Consider the following 18780-nt stretch of genomic DNA (forward strand, 5'->3'; position numbering starts at 1 on the left):
GGCACACCCATCCAAACATTACTAGCAATATTTGAAATGTGTGAAGTGTTAACAGATTAGCAGAAGTATTATCATGTTAATTTCATGTGTCAATGGTAATTATTCAACAACCCAAGTAAATATTTTCTGTTATTTATAATTTAGTATCTGCTCTACGTATTGTGTTTCTTTGCTCTTTTATGTCCCTTCTGTTTTGTGAGTGGAATCTCAAGAGGCGGGGCACCGTGATGTCACTACTGAAGGACCGCCCCTCAGCCTGTACTGTATGTTGTGAAGCTGAGAGCAGATTGTTCAGTTGTTCATTGACAATTGCAGCCCACTTTCTTGTGAACATTGATTTTTCTGGATTCTTCACTGCCTTCTTAGGCAAGTCCTATTGCCTTATTTTGGTTTTCCTTTCTCTATTATTTTTATTTATTACTATGATGACGATTATCATTATTATTATTAGTAGTAGTAGAAGTAACAAAATGCATTAGTAGAAATGTTTGTGATGCGCCATCTGTTAGAATATCAAATACATCCATCCATCCATTTTCTAACCCGCTGAATCCGAATACAGGGTCACGGGGGTCTGCTGGAGCCAATCCCAGCCAACACAGGGCACAAGGCAGGAACCAATCCTGGGCAGGGTGCCAACCCACCGCAGGACACACACAAACACACCCACACACCAAGCACACACTAGGGCCAATTTAGAATCGCCAATCCACCTAACCTGCATGTCTTTGGATTGTGGGAGGAAACCGAGCCGGAGGAAACCCACGCAGACACGGGGAGAACATGCAAACTCCACGCAGGGAGGACCCGGGAAGTGAACCCGTGTCTCCTAACTGCGAGGCAGCAGCGCTACCACTGCGCCACCGTGTCGCCCATATCAAATACAACACATACATTTCTGTTATATGCCATCTGGTATGGGATTCATAAAAGCAGTTTTCCTGTTTGAGGTGCGCCATCTGTTGGAATGAAAAATGCAATGTATTTTATCACTGCAAATGTTTGTAATCCACCATTTGTTGGAATGACAGAGACACAGAAACCAGATGGACATACAGGCACTTAACCTTTTACTGAAGTGGATTCTAGATTTACACATTTCAGAACCATTTTATGAAAAATGGTAGTGTTTCACTAAATATTTTCGGACCCAGGTGTAGTTTTATACTTTTTTTTTTTCTTGACTTCTTTATTTATCTGAAAATTCCACTCACGGTGGTAGCTGCGAACAAATAAATGAACGGAAATGTATCCTTACCTCAGGAAAATAGCAGCAATAACGTGATGAAATGTATTACTTTAATTTAATTTTGGAGGTCATAAACATTCCTCGGCGGCATGGTGGCTCAGTGGGTAGCGTTGCTGCCTCGCAGTTAGGAGACCTGGGTTTGCTTCCCGGGTCCTCCCTGTGTACAGTTTGCATGTTCTCCCCGTGTCTGTGTGGGTTTCCTCCCAGTCCAGAGACATGCAGGTTAGGTGCATTGGCGATTCTAAATTGTGTGTGTGTGTGTGTGCCCTGTGGTGGGCTGGCACCCTGCCCAGGGTTTGTTTCCTGCCTTGCACCCTGTGTTGGCTGGGATTGCTCCAGCAGACCCCCGTGACCCTGTAGTTAGGATATAGCGGGTTGGATAATGGATGGATGGATGGGTGGATAAACATTCCTCGGAAATTCAGAAGGATCCTTGGACATTTTGCTCAGAGTTAGCACTGTCCCAGCTGTCTTCCTTCCTGCACTTTTTCCACATCTCACCAGTAACTCATGGCACTCAGCACTTTGCTAAATCAGAGTTCACATCTTCTCCTCATCCTACTCTGACACCAATCAAGAAGTGCAAACCACTCATGAGGACCAACCCAACTGTTTCTTCCTGTCTACTTTGCTCTTTTATGTAGCTCACTGTCCTTAGAAGGACACTAACACTAACTGGAGTGTGTGAGACTTTGGTAGGCTTGCCATTTTTTTATAGGCTCCCCTGCTGCTGGCAACAAAGCTGCACTTTTGAATGACGCTCTGCTAGCTGTTGTCTGATGCAGCTTGTCAGCACTGTTACAATACCATGATTGTGAACTTTTACATCATTAAAAACGACTGTTTTAAACTGGAATAGAGCTTCACCTCTTTCTGACCATAATGATGATAAAACAGCTTTTGAGAATTTCCTGGAAATCATTTACTTGCTCCATCAGGTCAGTGCACATTTGTTGTTTTGTTCTGTTTGAGTTTTTGACTGTGGACATGTGCTTATTAACCACAGGCCTACTAAATGAAAGACAGCCTTAGAACATCGACGGCAATGCGAAAAGTGGAGAGTCGCAAGAGCTGCTTACCTGTGGGCAAGTAAGTTGTTGAGGTACAGACCACACTTCTCCTCGCAGGACATCCCGTCAGCCATCAGGTAGAAAATATTAAAATTGCTCTGATTCGGTGGAGGCGAAACAAGGCGCGACTTTTCCAACAAATATGTGTGAAGTCGAGCTGTGAAGAAGAAAAAGCGGACAATTAGGTGATGGTACCTGTCTGTTAATAAAATTACATCAACTAAGTAGAGTCACTTGAAATGGAAAAAACCTCTAAGCATTACCTGACCTCAAAAGTGCCCCCCACCCATTTTCTCTCCTATAGCACGAAAATACGTGGAAACTGACAGAATTAGTCTGTTGACAATAGTCATCGAAGTTAAGACATTTTCACTTAGCGCAAAAGCTGTTTAAATAAAACTGTTTACTGACACTTTATGATTTCAAGTTCACATTCAAAGGATTCATCTTTGAATATCTCTTGGGCCTTTCCAGCTATTCCATGATTGTGTATTTTTGGAGCTGTGATGCTCAAGACAATGCGAGAAGATAAATCACCTCAAGCTTTTATTCATCATTGACACTCGTATTAACCTCCTTGGTGTTAACTCCAAGCAGGACTCAGGCTTGGAATTCTATGGAATTACTGTACTGTACTGTATATACAGTGTTAAATCCAAAAAACACTTGGGACAGCATTCTGCTGCCATCTAGTGGATGAAATAACGTCATACTGCCCAAAACCAAAAACATTCTGTGCTATTTATTTATCTACCCATTGATTATTTATTTATTTAAAGAGCTTCTGTAAAAGGCCAAATTTCCCCCTGGGGACGAAAAAAAGTTCACATCTACTGTATCTATCTATCTATCTAATAATCCAATAATAATAATAATAATAATAATCCAATAGGAATTCGCCAGGCTGATACAGTGGAGCACTTTAAAAAACTGCTTAAAACACATTACTGTAACATGGCTTCCTCCTAACTTCACTTTAACTTAATCCTGATACTCTGTATGTTCAATTCATCATAATAACTATTCATAGTGGCTCTAAAATCCGTACTGACCCCTACTCTCTCTTCTGTTTCTTTTTCCAGTTTATTTGTGGTGGTGGCCTGCGCAAAATTCTCAGAGCTCAAGTCTCTTTATCTGGGATTGAGGTGCCTGGAGTTATACAGTATTGGGTAAATAATATACTGTTATTTTGAATACATACATTTCATGTGTGTTCCGTGTCTACAATGATCTGGGTAAGTGTAGGATGACAGGAAATGTGAGGCAAGAAATGCTGAAGACATACCTAAAGCAGAAACTTTTTCCATATTACAGTATCAATGATGTGAAGTGTAAATATCAAATATCAAATAAACTCATGCACTTTTATTCGAGAATTTTACCAAAGAAACAAAATCATAGTGGACTCGACACTATTAACTGTCAGACAGTGTTCAGAAGACATTAAGAAGGCTAACAGAATGTCAGGTTATATAGCGCCTTGACGTGTGCAGTACAAGTCACATGGGGTTCTGCTCAGGCTTTATAACACACTGGTGAGGCCTCATCTGGAGTCCTGGGTGCAGTTTGGGTCTCCAGGCTACAAAAACGACACAGCAGTGCTAGAGGTGGTCCAGAGAAGAGCGACTGGGCTGATTCCAGGACTACTGGGAATGAGTTATGAGGAAAGATTAAAAGAGCTGAGCCTTTACAGTTTAAGCAAAAGAAGATTAAGAGGTGACCTGATTGAAGAGTTTAACATTCTGAAGTGAATTAGTCCAGTGGATCGAGACGATGACTTTAAAATGAGTTCATCAAGAACAAGGGGACACAGTTGGAAACTTGTGAAGGGGAAATTTCACACAAACATTAGGAAGTTTTTCTTTACTCAGAGAACCACAGAAACTTGGAATAAGCGACCAAGTAGTGTGGTGGACAGGAGGACTTTAGGGACTTTCAAAACTCGACTTGATGTATTTTAGAAGAAATAAGTGGACAGGACTGGCAAGCTTTGCTGGGCTGAATGGCCTGTTCACGTCCAGATTGTTCTATTGTTCTAATGATACAGCACTACCATGATATGTTTGCTGAATTCGGTCACATGAAGCTCCACTATGGTGTGCCAGTAGATGCATGATAAAAAGGCAAAGTGACTGTGAGCAAGTGCAAGGACAATCCTTCTAAACAAGGCTCACAATGCAGCAGCTGTCAGTGTTCATGTCAGGGGTTAATGTGGAAGTCACATATATATACATACAGTATATACACATATATATATATATACGCTATACCCTAACACAGTGTCATGGGGGTCTGCTGGAGCCAATCCCAGCCAACAGAGGATGCAAGGCAGGAAAAAACTCCGGGCAGAGCGCCAGCCCACCGCATGGCACACCCACACACCAAGCACACACCAGGGACAATTTAGAATCGCCAATGCACCTAACCTGCATGTCTTTGGACTGTGGGAGGAAACCAATGCAGACACGGGGAGAACATGCAAACTTCACACAGGGAGGACCCGGGAAGCGAATCCAGGCCTCCTTACTGCAAGGCAGCAGGGCTACCCACTGCGGCACCGTGCCACCCACACACATAGATATACACTCACCTAAAGGATTATTAGGAACACCTGTTCAATTTCTCATGAATGCAATTGTCTAATCAACCAATCACATGGCAGTTGCTTCAATGCATTCAGGGGTGTGGTCCTGGTCAAAACAATCTCCTCAACTCCAAACTGGTACCACTCATCTCCACTACAAATAGGAAAAAGAGGCTACAATTTGCACGAGCTCACCAAAATTGGACAGTTGAAGACTGGAAAAATGTTGCCTGGCCTGATGAGTCTCGATTTCTGTTGAGACACTCAAATGGTGGAGTCAGAATTTGGCGTAAACAGAATGAGAACATGGATCCATGGCACACTTTAGGCCCCTTAGTGCCAATTGGGCATCGTTTAAATGCCATGGGCTACCTGAGCATTGTTTCTGACCATGTCCATCCCTTCATGACCACCATGTACCCATCCTCTGATGGCTACTTCCAGCAGGATGATGCACCATGTCACAAAGCTCGAATCATTTCAAATTGGTTTCTTGAACATGACAATGAGTTCACTGTACTAAAATGGCCCCCACAGTCACCAGATCTCAACCCAATAGAGCATCTTTGGGATGTGGTGGAACGGGAGCTTCGTGCCCTGGATGTGCATCCCACAAATCTCCATCAACTGCAAGATGCTATCCTATCAATATGGGCCAACATTTCTAAAGAATGCTTTTAGCACCTTGTTGAATCAATGCCACGTAGAATTAAGGCAGTTCTGAAGGCGAAAGGGGGTCAAACACCGTATTAGTGTGGTGGTCCTAATAATCCTTTAGGTGAGTGTATATACATATACTAGCTGTGATGTAGAAATCTCAAGGTCCTAGAAACTATTGAAATCGTCAGAAAAGCAATTGAACTGTGGAGATAGTCAGGTAATTGAAAGGAACGACTCTGGGCATCTCTCTCCTAGGAGGATTCGTTTTGCCAACGTTCTCGCCTCGCTTGTGTATTAAGCGGCTAAGTGAGCTTCTCTTTCTTTGAAGGTTTTGTTTTGCCAATGTGCTCGCCTCGCTTGTGTATTAGCAGCGGGAGGAAAAGTAAATGGGATACCACTTAGCAGCTAAGCATCTTTATCTTTCTTCGGAGGTTTCGTTTTGCTGACGTGTTCGCCCTGCTCATGTTATTAGTGGCTAAGCAAGTTTTCTGTCTCCTCAGAGGAAGAGCCCTCACCCCGACTCCACCTCTCACGTCCGGGCTGGACAGACACACACACTTTCACACATAGACATTATATATATATATATATATTTATATTGTAGATGCCACATGGGCTGGACGGGCATCCTGGCCAGAAGAGGGGATGGTGGTTCCTTGCCGGGATGGGAGGCTCCTAAAGTGATCAGACCCAGAAGGAATGACCAGAAGGAATGGACGTACAGCCCACTTGAAAGAAAAGACATCGCTGGGAGCTTTTAACTCGCCCACCATGCTAGATGGCAGCAGCCCTGGATACAAATACCCAGTGGGAAGCCAGCAGGGCTGCTCTGCCGGACAACAGGGCTGTGTCGCAAACTCCCTGCTGTAATGGGCTTCCATGTGACCTGGAAGTACTCAAATTGGGCAATCGCCCTGGCAACGGAAGTTCTCCCGGGTCTGTAATAAAAGGGAGCGCTCTCCCTTACCAAAATAAATACACTAGGAAAGGTCCACTGAATGCCCACCACTGTACTGAGGCAGATTTAGTGTTTAGTGTCCTCCATGTGATGTTTTTTGAAACAGTCGCCTACGCCCAATCCGACGTCACAATCAGGACAATAGATGTGTGTTTCTTTCTGCACTCAGTCTTATATATTTTCAGTTGCTTCCCCATGACAGGGTAGAATGTCAGTGTCTCATCCCCTCGATCCACGTGCTCCTTGTGTTACTCCAAGCTACCACAGCGCAAGGCTTAGTGACGTCCACATTACCCCTGACATGAACGTTAACAGCCGCTGTACTGTGTAACAAGACCTAGAGGGCTTACATTTTGCTTTTTCTTGCACCGAGTCATAATTAGTTTGCCTTTTTTGTCACACAGCTACTGTTGCACAATGATCAGGGCCGTCTCAACAGCATTACAGGCCTCCGGGCAAAGCAGTGCACTGGGGTACCATACCTACACAACCATTCAGCATTTCACAACATACATAGATAGGCATGGGGCCCCTATGCTCGTGGGGCAACTGCCCAGCATGCCCATGTGTTAAGATGGCCCTGGCAATGATGAAGCCTCTCAAACCCAATTCACCAGGAATATTATGGAGGTTCACTCGTACCCGTTTACTCCCAAGAAATCTCGCTATGGTGCATTGCTAAACAGCGGCGTGTTTATGTTCATTTGACCTTAGCTTCAGCTTGACTAATGGCATAGTACTGCACAGTGCTACCCAGAAGCCATCATGAACATATTGTATTGCATCAGCTTCTATCTATTGCAGTTACCACGTGATTTTCAAATTGATTGTTACATTTTTAATTTAGTCTCGTAATATTGCTGTACCTGTAAAACATTTTGGGTGCCGTCTACTACAAAAGATAAATTATATTCTACATGAAAACATGTTAACAGAAGCTCTGCAATAAATACATTCATATACTTGTGGCTCTCGAAATAATTACTTATGAGACAATGAGAAAGTCATCTCACAAGCCAGCGTTTCTTAAGGTACAGAAATAATTTTACCAGTCCGGTAATGGTGTGGCAAAAGGGTGGCGCAGGGAAACGGGAAATTTTCAATTGACGTTCAATGCACGGATAAACACATTACAAAATACATTTAATGATGAAATGTATTGTACAGGATATGCAATTCATGATGGTAATCAATCGTCATTCAATATTCATTTTATGTTTTGAAGAAAACATCATGAAGGCGTCGTTATGTTATATGGGTTGGAGACGGTGGCACAGACCAGAAAGCAGGAGACAGAGCTGGAGGTGGCAGAGTTAAAGATGTTAAGATTTGCATTGAGTGTGACGAAGATGGACAGGATTAGAAATGAGGACATTAGAGGGTCAGCTCAAGTTGGATGGTTGGCAGACAAAGTCAGAGAGGCGAGATTGCGTTGGCTTGGACATGTGGAGTGGAGAGATGCTGGGTATAATGGGAGAAGGATGGTAAGGATAGAGCTGACAGGTAAGAGGAGAAGAGGAAGGCCTAAGAGAAGGTTTATGGATGTGGTGAGAGAGGACATGATGGTGGTGGGTGTAGCGGAGCAAGATGAAGAGGACAGAAAGATATGGAAGAAGATGATCCGCTGTGGTAACCCCTAACGGGAGCAGCCAAAAGAAGAAGAAGAACAAGATCATGAAGGTGCTGTCCATTTCTCCGTACACATTCTGAGAGCCTCATCATTGCCCAGAGGGGACTGGGCGGTCTCGTGGTCTGGAATCCCTACAGATTTTATTTATTTCTCCAGCCTTTGGAGTTTTTTTTGTTTTTTCTGTCCACCCTGGCCATCGGACCTTACTTATTCTATGTTAATTAATGTTGACTTATGTTTATTTTTTATTGTGTCTTCTATTTTCTATCCTTCATTTTGTAAAGCACTTTGAGCTACATTTTTTTTGTATGAAAATGTGCTATATAAATAAATGTTGATTGATTGATTGATTGATCATAACATGTCAAGGGGAATGCCAGAGATTTCCTTTTCAATCCTCCTTTTGAGTTCAGCAATGGTTGCAGGATGTGTGCGGTACACTTTGCTTTTAAGATATCCCGACAGGATAAAAAAAAAAATCGCAAACATTGAGATCTGGGGACCTCTGAGGCCATGGAATGTCACCATTTTGTGTGAAATGAGGTGCCTTCCAAAAACAATCGTCGAATAGATGCCATCGATTGTCTGGCCTCCAGTATGAAAAGCAGCTCTACCTGGGGACTTCTTTTTTTAAAGCTGAACCCGTTTCTTCGAAATCAGCTTTCATTTTCAATTATTTCATTATTTTACCTTATTACTGTCCCCAATTTGCCTCCGTCCCAACTTATTTTTTGGAACGTGTTGCAGGCCTGAAATGCAGGAATGGATGTACAGTCATATGAAAAAGTTTGGGAACCCCTCTTAATTCTTTGGATTTTTGTTTATCATTATCTGAGCAACTTCCTTTTAATATCTGACATGCCTTATGGACACAGTAGGATTTCAGCAGTGACATTAAGTTTACTGGAGTAACAGAAAATATGAAATATGCATCATAACAAAATTAGACAGGTGTATAAATGTGGGCACCCCAACAGAGATATGACATCAATACTTAGCTGAGCCTCCTTTTGCTCCTTTGAGCCTCCAGACGTTGTCCTCCTATAGCCTGTGATGAGTGTCTGGATTCTGGATGGAGGTATTTCTGACCATTCTTCATACAAAATCTCTCCAGTTCAGTTCAATTTGATGGACAGTCTGCTTCAAATCATCCCATAGATTTTCGATGATATTCAAGTCAGAGGACTGTGACGGCCATTCCAGAACATTGTACTTATCCCTCTGCATGAATGCCTTTGTAGATTTCCAACTGTGTTTTGGATCCTTGTCTTGTTGGAATATCCAACCCCTGCGTGACTTCAACTTTGTGACTGATGCTTGAACATTTTCCTGAAGAATTTGTTGATATTGGGTTGAATTCATCCAACACTCAACTTTAACAAGGACCCCAGTCCCTGAACTGGCCACACAGCCCCACATCATGATGGGACCTCCACCAAATGTGACAGGAGGTAGCAGGTATTTATCTTGGAATGCAGTGTTCTTCTTCCGCCATGCAAAGCGCTTTTTGTTCTGACCAAATAACTCCATTTGTGTTTCATCAGTCCAAAGCACTTTGTTCCAAAATGAATCTGGCTTGTCTAAATGAGCATTGGCATACAACAAGTGACTCTGTTTGTGGCGTGAGTGCAGAAAGGGCTTCTTTCTCATCACCCTGCCATACAGATGTTCTTTGTTCAAATTGCGCTGAATTGTAGACCGATGTACAGATACACCATCTGCAGCGAGATGTTCTTGTAGGTCTTTGGAGGTGATCTGTGGTTGTCTGTACCCATTCTCACAATCCTGCTCATATGCCGCTCCTGTATTGTTCTTGGCCTGTCAGATCTGAGCTGGTTTAACAGCAACTGTGCCTGTGGCCTTCCATTTCCTGATTCCATTCCTTACACTTGAAACTGACAGTTTAAACCTCTGAGATGGCTTTTTGTAGCCTTCACCTAAACCAGGAGACTCAACAATCTTTGTTTTCAGATCTTTGGAGAGTTGCTTTGAGGATCCCATGCTGTCTGTCACTCTTCCGAGGAGAGTCAAAGGGAAGGAAGCACAACTTGTAATTGACCACCTTAAATACCTTTGACCACTCATGATTGGACACTCCTGTCTATGAAGTTCAAGGCTTCACAAGCTCATCCAACCAAGTAATCAGCATTGAGCAGAGACAGGCATTCAAATCAGCACAATGACAAGGGGACACACATTTGTGCACAGCCAGTTTTTCACATTTGATTTCATTTCATACAACTAAATACTGCGTCACTAAAAATCTTTGTTCAGAAAACACCGCAGTACTCCGATGTTCCTAGTAAATGAAAGACACACCACTGCTATCTTTATTGTTGAAAGGAGAGTCAATTATTATGCAGGCTGAGAGGGGGTCCCAAATTTTTTCATATGACTGTATATTAACAAATGAAATGAGGCTGACCAGACAAAATATGAAATATCTTGAGTTCATACTGTCTACAATGAAATAAAAGTTAAATTAAATGTAATAATCCCTGTGGTTTTTATTTGCATTTTGCACACCATCTCAACTTTTCTTGATTTGGGGGTGTATATTGTGCACTGGGTAAAGAAAATAAAACTCAGGAGTGGTCTCCCCTCTACTTTCTCATATACTCAGATATGGGGATGGATATTTGAGGAGTAAACCACAAGACAATGATTATATTTTTATATGATGTACATTAAAGAACCATCAACAACAAATCAAATCAAATTAATAATGTATTTAACAATTATTGTAAAGTTGAATAAATCAGACTCTGAAACAGCATAAAAGGTAAAGTACCATTCCCAGTTAGCAGAAATAGTCCAGACATTGAAAGAAATCTATGTTTTGTACCTAATTCTTGTATGCAAAATTTGCTTGACTTGAGTGAGAGCGTATTCAAGTTATCGTGTTACAGTACATACAAACACACACAGAAACATAGACATAATTCCAAAAATGGTATTTTCGGACTCAGGAGGTCTAAAACAACGAGATTCATCAAAATGTCGACATCGGATTTTTGGACAATTATGATATTTTCCCTTTACTTCGTATATGAAAAAATCAGGGCGGTCTAAAACATCGAGATTCATCAAAATGTCAACATCGGATTTTTGGACGATTATGATATTTTCCCTTTACTTCTTTATGAGAAAATCAGGGCGGTCTAAAACATCGAGATTCATCAAAATGTCGACATTGGATTTTTGGATGATTACAATACTTTCCCTATACTTCGTATAAGAGAAAGTAAAAATGCATATAACTGCATGTTAGTTCTGTTTTTTGATGGTCTTCACCTGCAAGTGGAAGTCATTTTGGATGAAGGGATGAGACAATGAAAAAACAAACAAATCGTAAAAATCAGCACATTTCCTCCCATCTAAACCCTTTACCTCACTCACCTACCTCCAACCAGAAGCCGGTTTCTCTCACAATACTGGAGTGCGAGGTACTTTATGAAGCGGCTCGATGAATCGTTGAGCTTTGTTCTGGCATGTCCAAAGGCTTCTAGGACACAACTGACCTAAAGGAAAGGTAAAGACAAGAATGCTGTGTGAATCAAGAAGTTTTGCACTCTACTTCAGTCCACCCATCTTGGTATCATCTACAGATTTAACCAGCTTGTTCTTTATATTCATATCCAAATCATTTAGAGATATTAAACACAGCACTGTCCCCTGCTGGCCACCACTCTTAAACTCACCCAATTCCGATGAGGTTCCTCACACCATCACCCTCTACTTCCTGTGTCTGAGCCAATTCTGAACCCGTTGACACACCACACCCTGAATTTGCACCTCTTTTAAGTTTGATGCCCAACATCTTTTGCTCCAATTTCTATTCAGAGCACCTATATGAAAAGATGAAATCCCTAACGTGTTGTGTGCTTTGTTGTTTTTCAGCTATACGGGGTCACCATGATGGTGTCCCAACTCTTTAACACGTTTGTGTCTCGTCTTTCACTGTATATCAGTTATAAATACTGCAATTGCCCCATCCTGGGTGTGGCGTTAACCTGCTTCCAGCCCTGTGAACTCCTGAGCTTCCATTTCTTTTAATTTGATGGCCAAATTTTCATGTGGCACCTCATCAAATGCCTTCTGAATGTCCAGATAAATAACATCATCTGCTCCACTCTGGTCGTATCCTTTTGTTGCTTCATCATAGAATTCCAGCCTGTTAGTAAAACACGACCTCCCTCTTCTGACTTCATGGTGACTGTTCCTAATAACTCCTTTCCTTGTCATGTGTTGCTCAATCTTATCCTTAATAATTCCTTCCATTAATTTTCATGTGATGCACGCTAAGCTAATTGGCCTATCGTTGCTTGGATCTGGCTGGTCACCCTTTTTATATAATGGGATGATATTTGCCATTTTCTAGTCCTTCGGAATTTCTCCAGTGCACAGTGACTTCCTAAAAATATGTGTCAAGGGTTTATATCTGTACTCACTAGCCTCCTTAAGAACGCGAGGGTAAATATTATCTGCTCCTTTTGATTTGTTTGATTTCAGCCTATTTAATCTGAGCAGCTCTTCTCTCACTACAATTTCCAAATCTCTGAGTAGCTCCTTAGTAGTCCCTGTTACTGCTCTGAGGTTACCTTGAGACAGTGATATACTAGTTGAGCTTTATTGCTGCCTACCTTAACCCTGTAAAGACTTACATGTTTAATTTTGGCATCCAGAGCACAGCCCTTTGTACCAGATCGACACGCCAGGTGCTTCACGATGTGCTTACAGGTTTCCGTTTTCCCAGAGCCGCTTTCCCCACTGAAAAACAAAACAATGCAGAACTGAGGAAAAGGAATTTCAATCTCTCTATGATAATAAAAAAATCTTGGGAAGAGAGACGAGACGTGACTTTCTCAGACAGACACTTTCATGTCCTACAAGACGAGACTTTGTGCCAAGAGATTTAACCACACACGGGGCCAGAAATAAAAGACAAAGAGTAGATGACAAAGTGGAACCTCGTTAAGAATTCAAAAATGTTGGCGCAATACACATGCAGAGCAGGTTAGAGATACAGTGGGATGCAAAAGTTTGGGCAACCTTGTTAATAGTCATTATTTTCCTGTATAAATCGTTGGTTGCTACGATAAAAAATGTCAGTTAAATATATCATATAGGAGACACACAAAGTGATATTTGAGAAGTGAAATGACGTTTATTGGATTTACAGAAAGTGTGCAATAATTGTTCAAACAAAATCAGGCAGGTGCATAAATTTGGGCACCACAAAAAAGAAATGAAATCAATATTTAGTAGATCCACCTTTTGCAGAAATTCCAGCCTCTAAACGCTTCCTGTAGGTTCCAATGAGAGTCTGGATTGTGGTTGAAGGTATTTTGGACCATTCCTCTTTACAAAACATCTCGAGTTCATTCAGGTTTGATGGCTTCCGAGCATGGACAGCTCTCTTTAACTCACACCACAGATTTTCAATTATATTCAGGTCTGGGGACTGAGATGGCCATTCCAGAACGTTGTACTTGTTCCTCTGCATGAATGCCTTAGTGGATTTTGAGCAGTGTTTCGGGTCGTTGTCTTGTTGAAAGATCCAGCCCGGCGCAGCTTCAGCTTTGTCACTGATTCCTGGACATTGGTCTCCAGAATCTGCTGATACTGAGTGGAATCCATGCGTCCCTCAACTTTGACAAGATTCCCAGTCCCTGCACTGGCCACACAGCCCCACAGCATGATGGAACCACCACCATATTTGACTGTAGGTAGCAGGTGTTTTTCTTGGAATGCTGTGTTCTTTTTCCTCCATGCATAACGCCCTTGTTATGCCCAAATAACTCCATTTTAGTTTCATCAGTCCACAGCACCTTATTCCAAAATGAAGCTGGCTTGTCCAAATGTGCTTGAGCAGACCTCAAGCGCTCTGTTTGTGCTTCCTCTTCATCACTCTCGCATACAGCATCTCCTTGTGTAAAGTGCACCCAATGGTTGAACGATGCCCAGTGACTCCATCTGCTGCAAGATGATGTTGTAGGTCTTTGGTGCTGGTCTGTGGGTTGACTCTGACTGTTCTCACCATTCGTCACTTCTGTCTATCCAAAATCTTTCTTGGTCTGCCACTTGAGCCTTAACTTGAACTGAGCCTGTGGTCTTCCATTTCCTCAATATGTTCCTAACTGTGGAAACAGACAGCTTCAATCTCTGGGACAGCTTTCTGTATCCTTCCCCTAAACCATGATGGTGAACAATCTTTGTCTTCAGGTCATTTGAGAGTTGTTTTGTGACCCCCATGTTCCTACTCTTCAGAGAAAATCAAAGGAGGAGGGAAACTTACAATGGACCCCCTTAAATACTCGGATTCACCTGTGTATGTAGGTCAGGGGTCACTGAGCTTACCAAGCCAATTGGAGTTCCAATAATTAGTTCTAAAAGTTTGGGAATCAATAAAATGACAACGGTGCCCAAATTTATGCACCTGCCTGATTTTGTTTGAACAATTATTGCACACTTTCTGTAAATCCAATAAACTTCATTTCACTTCTCAAATATCACTGTGTGTGTCTCCTATATGATATATTTAACTGACATTTTTTATCGTAACAACCAACGATTTATACAGGAAAATAATGACTATTAACAAGGTTGCCCAAACTTTTGCATCCCACTGTAATGGAAGTACGAAAATTTGAAAGTCTCAAAAAAATGATAGTAAAGATCGCATTAGTGCAAACAAACGGAAATTATGACTCGGTAAATTAACTGAACAGAGAAAAGAGATCGAATATATTGTTTGGATTTAAACTTTAAGCCGGGGACTTGTAGATCGTGTAATTCGTGTTGCCATCAGGGAGAAGCAGTGTTTCTTCCCAATGAAGAGGCGTATCCACGAGAATTAAAAGATTTGCTGTTTGGTGAAAGTGAAATCCACATATGTGATTGTCAGAGACGCAAAGTTGCGAGCAGGGGGCAAAGCCCCCTAGTATTTAAAAAAAAAAATTAAAAACAGACAGCATACAGCACCAGTTAAACAAAATGGGGCAAACTGAAACAGTCACTGGTTTGCTGATCTTCACATCAAGAACTAAAAAGTCTGAATTAGCGCACCCTAATTGAGGGTGTTGATCAGAAATGTATTGATGAGGTACTGTATATAAGTACAGGGTGATTCAAAAAAAAGATTCATCCGATTTCAAGGTGCCATATTTTTACATACCGTATTCATGATCAGCAACCTTGAAATAGCATAACATGACACTCCACATGCCTTTATGACTGACCAGCACTTTGTCAAAGTTTGGTGAATTGAAGTCCCATTAGTGGGATCGGTTGATGTGACACGCACAACCTCATTCTTGCTAAAGACACCTGAAATGGGGATTAGAAATCCTCAGATCTTAAAATATAAAAAGGAGAGATGAAATGATTTAAGAACTGTACAAAGTGACTTTCTGCGGTGGGTTGGCACCCTGCCCAGGATTGGTTCCTGCCTTGTGCCCTGTGTTGGCTGGGATTGGCTCCAGCAGACCCCCGTGACCCTGTATTCGGATTCAGCGGGTTAGAAAATGGATGGATGGATAAAGTGACTCTGTTTTAATGTACCTTTGCTGTTGTATATTTGTGATATCTTGCATTGTTATAATTGAGTCAACGACCAACAAAGAAATTCAACGCAAGTGAAGCCCCGGCTGAAATAACGAAGGAGCTGTTGGATTCTGATACATCAGACAGCTCAAATGAAGAGGACAATGATGATGGAAGTGACGCTGTGTCAAGTGATGAGGGAACAGAAATGAATGACAGTGAAATGGAGTTACGTTCTGGTGACAGTGACTCGGAGGAGGAAGAGGACGGTAACAGATCAACAAGCGATGAGGAATCCGCTGAAATGATGTCACGTGACGGCACAATCAAATGGGCAATGAAGAAACCTTTCAACAGAAGAACGGCACGTCGAAATATTGCCCGTGACAACCGAATGGGAATGCCAGCTTCCGGAGTCAATCCAGAGCAAGAAATATCGTTGTCGACTCTTCCTGCGTGAGTTAGGTGAATCTTTGACGAAGCCGTTGACTGAGCGCCGTTCTGAAACACAACAAGCACTACGACACAGTGTCCAACGTTCCGTTGAGAGCACTGGAGTCACTGTTTCGTTGAAACAGCACCGTGCAGATGGCAGCAAATGTAGCTAAGAAGCGACGCTGCCACATATGCCCAAGGGCAAAGGAGAGAAAGATAATGGCCGCTTGCTCCCAGTGCAAACTTCCGGTTTGCCAGGAACATTCAGAACATTCCCTTGTGACTGTTCTGTATGCGAATCAGACGTGTAACTGACATCTTGTTTTAGTGCTGCTATGATTTGGTGAAAAGAACACCGAACACGCATTACTATTACAAAGGTAACATGTAAACCATTGAAAATTGACTTCACATTTACTTCACTTCAGAGATAATAAAAATTTCTGAAGTTACTGTATTGCTTTTTAGGCAGATTTAACCAGTTTAAAATGTTCTGCAAGATGGGGTCTGCAAGACCCCCCAGTCATGGAAACGTTATAAAAATAGCATTCATGGATGATTAATAGAAAAATGTGACAGACTGAAAATGATCCATTTTAGGCTTCAAATCATTTGGATGATACCCTTGGAAAGGAAAAAAATCTACAAAATAAGAACCTAACATTGCAGACTAATAAGCCATAAAATTAAATAAGGTCTGACATTGGCAATCATAGATTCTAAAGTGTCCCTAGTGTGTGCTTGGTGTGGGTGTGTGTGTGTGTGCGCCCTGCAGTTCAGATTTAAACTTGGAGTATGGCGGCACGGTGGCGCAGTGGTAGCACTGCTGCCTCGCAGTTAGGAGACCCGGGTTTGCTTCCCGGGTCCTCCCTGCGTGGAGTTTGCATGTTCTCCCCGTGTCTGTGTGGGTTTCCTCCGGGCGCTCCGGTTTCCTCCCACAATCCAAAGACATGCAGGTTAGGTGGACTGGCGATTCTAAATTGGCCCTAGTGTGTGCTTGGTGTGTGGGTGTGTTTGTGTGTGTCCTGTGGTGGGTTGGCACCCTGCCTGGGGTTTGTTTCCTGCCTTGCGCCCTGTGTTGGCTGGGATTGGCTCCAGCAGACCCCCGTGACCCTGTAGTTAGGATATAGAGGGTTGGATAATGGATGGATGGATGGTTTCTAATGAAGCAACTGGGTTGGAAAGAAAACCTGTAGCCACTGCGGCTCTCCAGGACCGACTTTGCCTACCCCTGGCGGTGACCCCGATGCAATCCAAGGGGGGCTGCCCTCTCGTGTCCCGGGGGAGGTATTTTCGTGGAGATGTCCTCTCCCCCTGGTACTTCCATTAGAAGGGTGTTTTCCGACTGGGCAAGGCCCCCAGTTGTCCGTCACAGATAACAGAAGCCCACATGATGAATTCCAGACGTGTATTTGCCATCACGCTGGGCACTCTGCACTTCTTATCAGCAGCCTGCCCCCATAACATTAAAACTTCATATGTTTCCTTCATAAAGTCATTAGCCATTTTTTCCAGTGACACGCAGCTACCATCAGATCTTGTCAGGAAAGATGGAGTGCCGAGTGGGAGGCCACAATCTCTCCATTGAAGACAGATGAGTAAATAAGTGGAAATCAATTGTAAATCTGAAGTGTAAATGGCCCCGAGGGCAAGCAGCAGCAACTCCCAGAGACATTAATCAGGCATCGAAACGGCGGGCGGCGCCTTACCTGAGGATAAAGCATTGGGGGCGTCGCTCCTGGAACATCAGATGGTAAGCCCGCTCGGCAGAGGAGAAGATGTGAGGCGGGAGCGAGGAACAAAGCCTCGATGAGGTGCTGCGGTAAAGATGACTGACCTGCAACACAGCAATAGATTAATGGAATACATCAGGAGTGACAATGGAAACAATCGAGGCCAAATTCTCATTCAGACAGAACTGGGAACATCATCCAGCGTCGGTGCACTGCGGGCACTGTGGGCACTGCTTAGAATTGATATGCTGACCCCCTGCACTTTTGGTAAATGAGGGGAATTTGATTATCGTGGTAGGCCCTGCCCTGCCCTGCCATTTATATTTTGATTGACGTAAGGCGTTATCATACAGTATCATGTGACTTTTCAAGCGATTTTCAGTCGTAGCCTTCACTTACGTAATCGTAGTGAGTCGGAGGTACTCAGGGGCACACTCCCATGATGCCAACATACCAGGCAAGCTAGGCCGGGGCTCGCTCCGCTAAAACTACACAGGTTTGATTTTTGACGTTAGTAATAGGGGTGGGCTGCATGAACATGAGAGCTGACAGCCAATGAATGCACACATTGCAGTTACGGTGTTCTGGACCCCAAAAACAGAAGAATAGCTTCTGTTGTCTGTTTGATGATTTGACAGAATAGAAAAAAAAAAAAGAAAAAACACAAGAGATCACGGCTCACATCCCCATAGCTGTTGACCTAAATACTGTAAAGTGTATGTACATACACTAACATCCGCCTTAATAAAAGGACAAGTGTCTGTGTGTCTGCTTATCTCTCTATCTGCCCTATTTCTATATCTCTCTCATTCCAACAGCTGGCGCATCACAAATATTTATAGTAATTAAAGGCGTTGTATTTGTCATTCCAACAGATGGCACATCACAAACATTTATAGTAATAAAATGCACTGCA

At 42.6% G+C, this 18780-nt stretch overlaps 1 protein-coding gene across 2 annotated transcripts in view; it reads right to left on the reverse strand.

Annotated features, from left to right (window-relative positions):
- The window catches only part of myo16 (myosin XVI), a 743507-nt gene that overhangs the window by 399670 nt on the left and 325057 nt on the right, over positions 1 to 18780 (reverse strand). For both annotated transcript variants that reach the window (XM_039745919.1, XM_039745918.1), the window contains exons 13-16: positions 17841 to 17968; positions 12816 to 12921; positions 11555 to 11672; positions 2329 to 2476 (exon numbers count right to left, since the gene is read on the reverse strand). In XM_039745919.1, coding sequence (XP_039601853.1) covers positions 2329 to 2476; positions 11555 to 11672; positions 12816 to 12921; positions 17841 to 17968 — 500 coding nt within the window. The remainder of the gene's footprint in view (positions 1 to 2328; positions 2477 to 11554; positions 11673 to 12815; positions 12922 to 17840; positions 17969 to 18780) is intronic.

The sequence above is a fragment of the Polypterus senegalus genome, chromosome 2, assembly GCF_016835505.1.
Source record: "Polypterus senegalus isolate Bchr_013 chromosome 2, ASM1683550v1, whole genome shotgun sequence".
Taxonomy (NCBI): Eukaryota; Metazoa; Chordata; class Cladistia; order Polypteriformes; family Polypteridae; genus Polypterus; species Polypterus senegalus.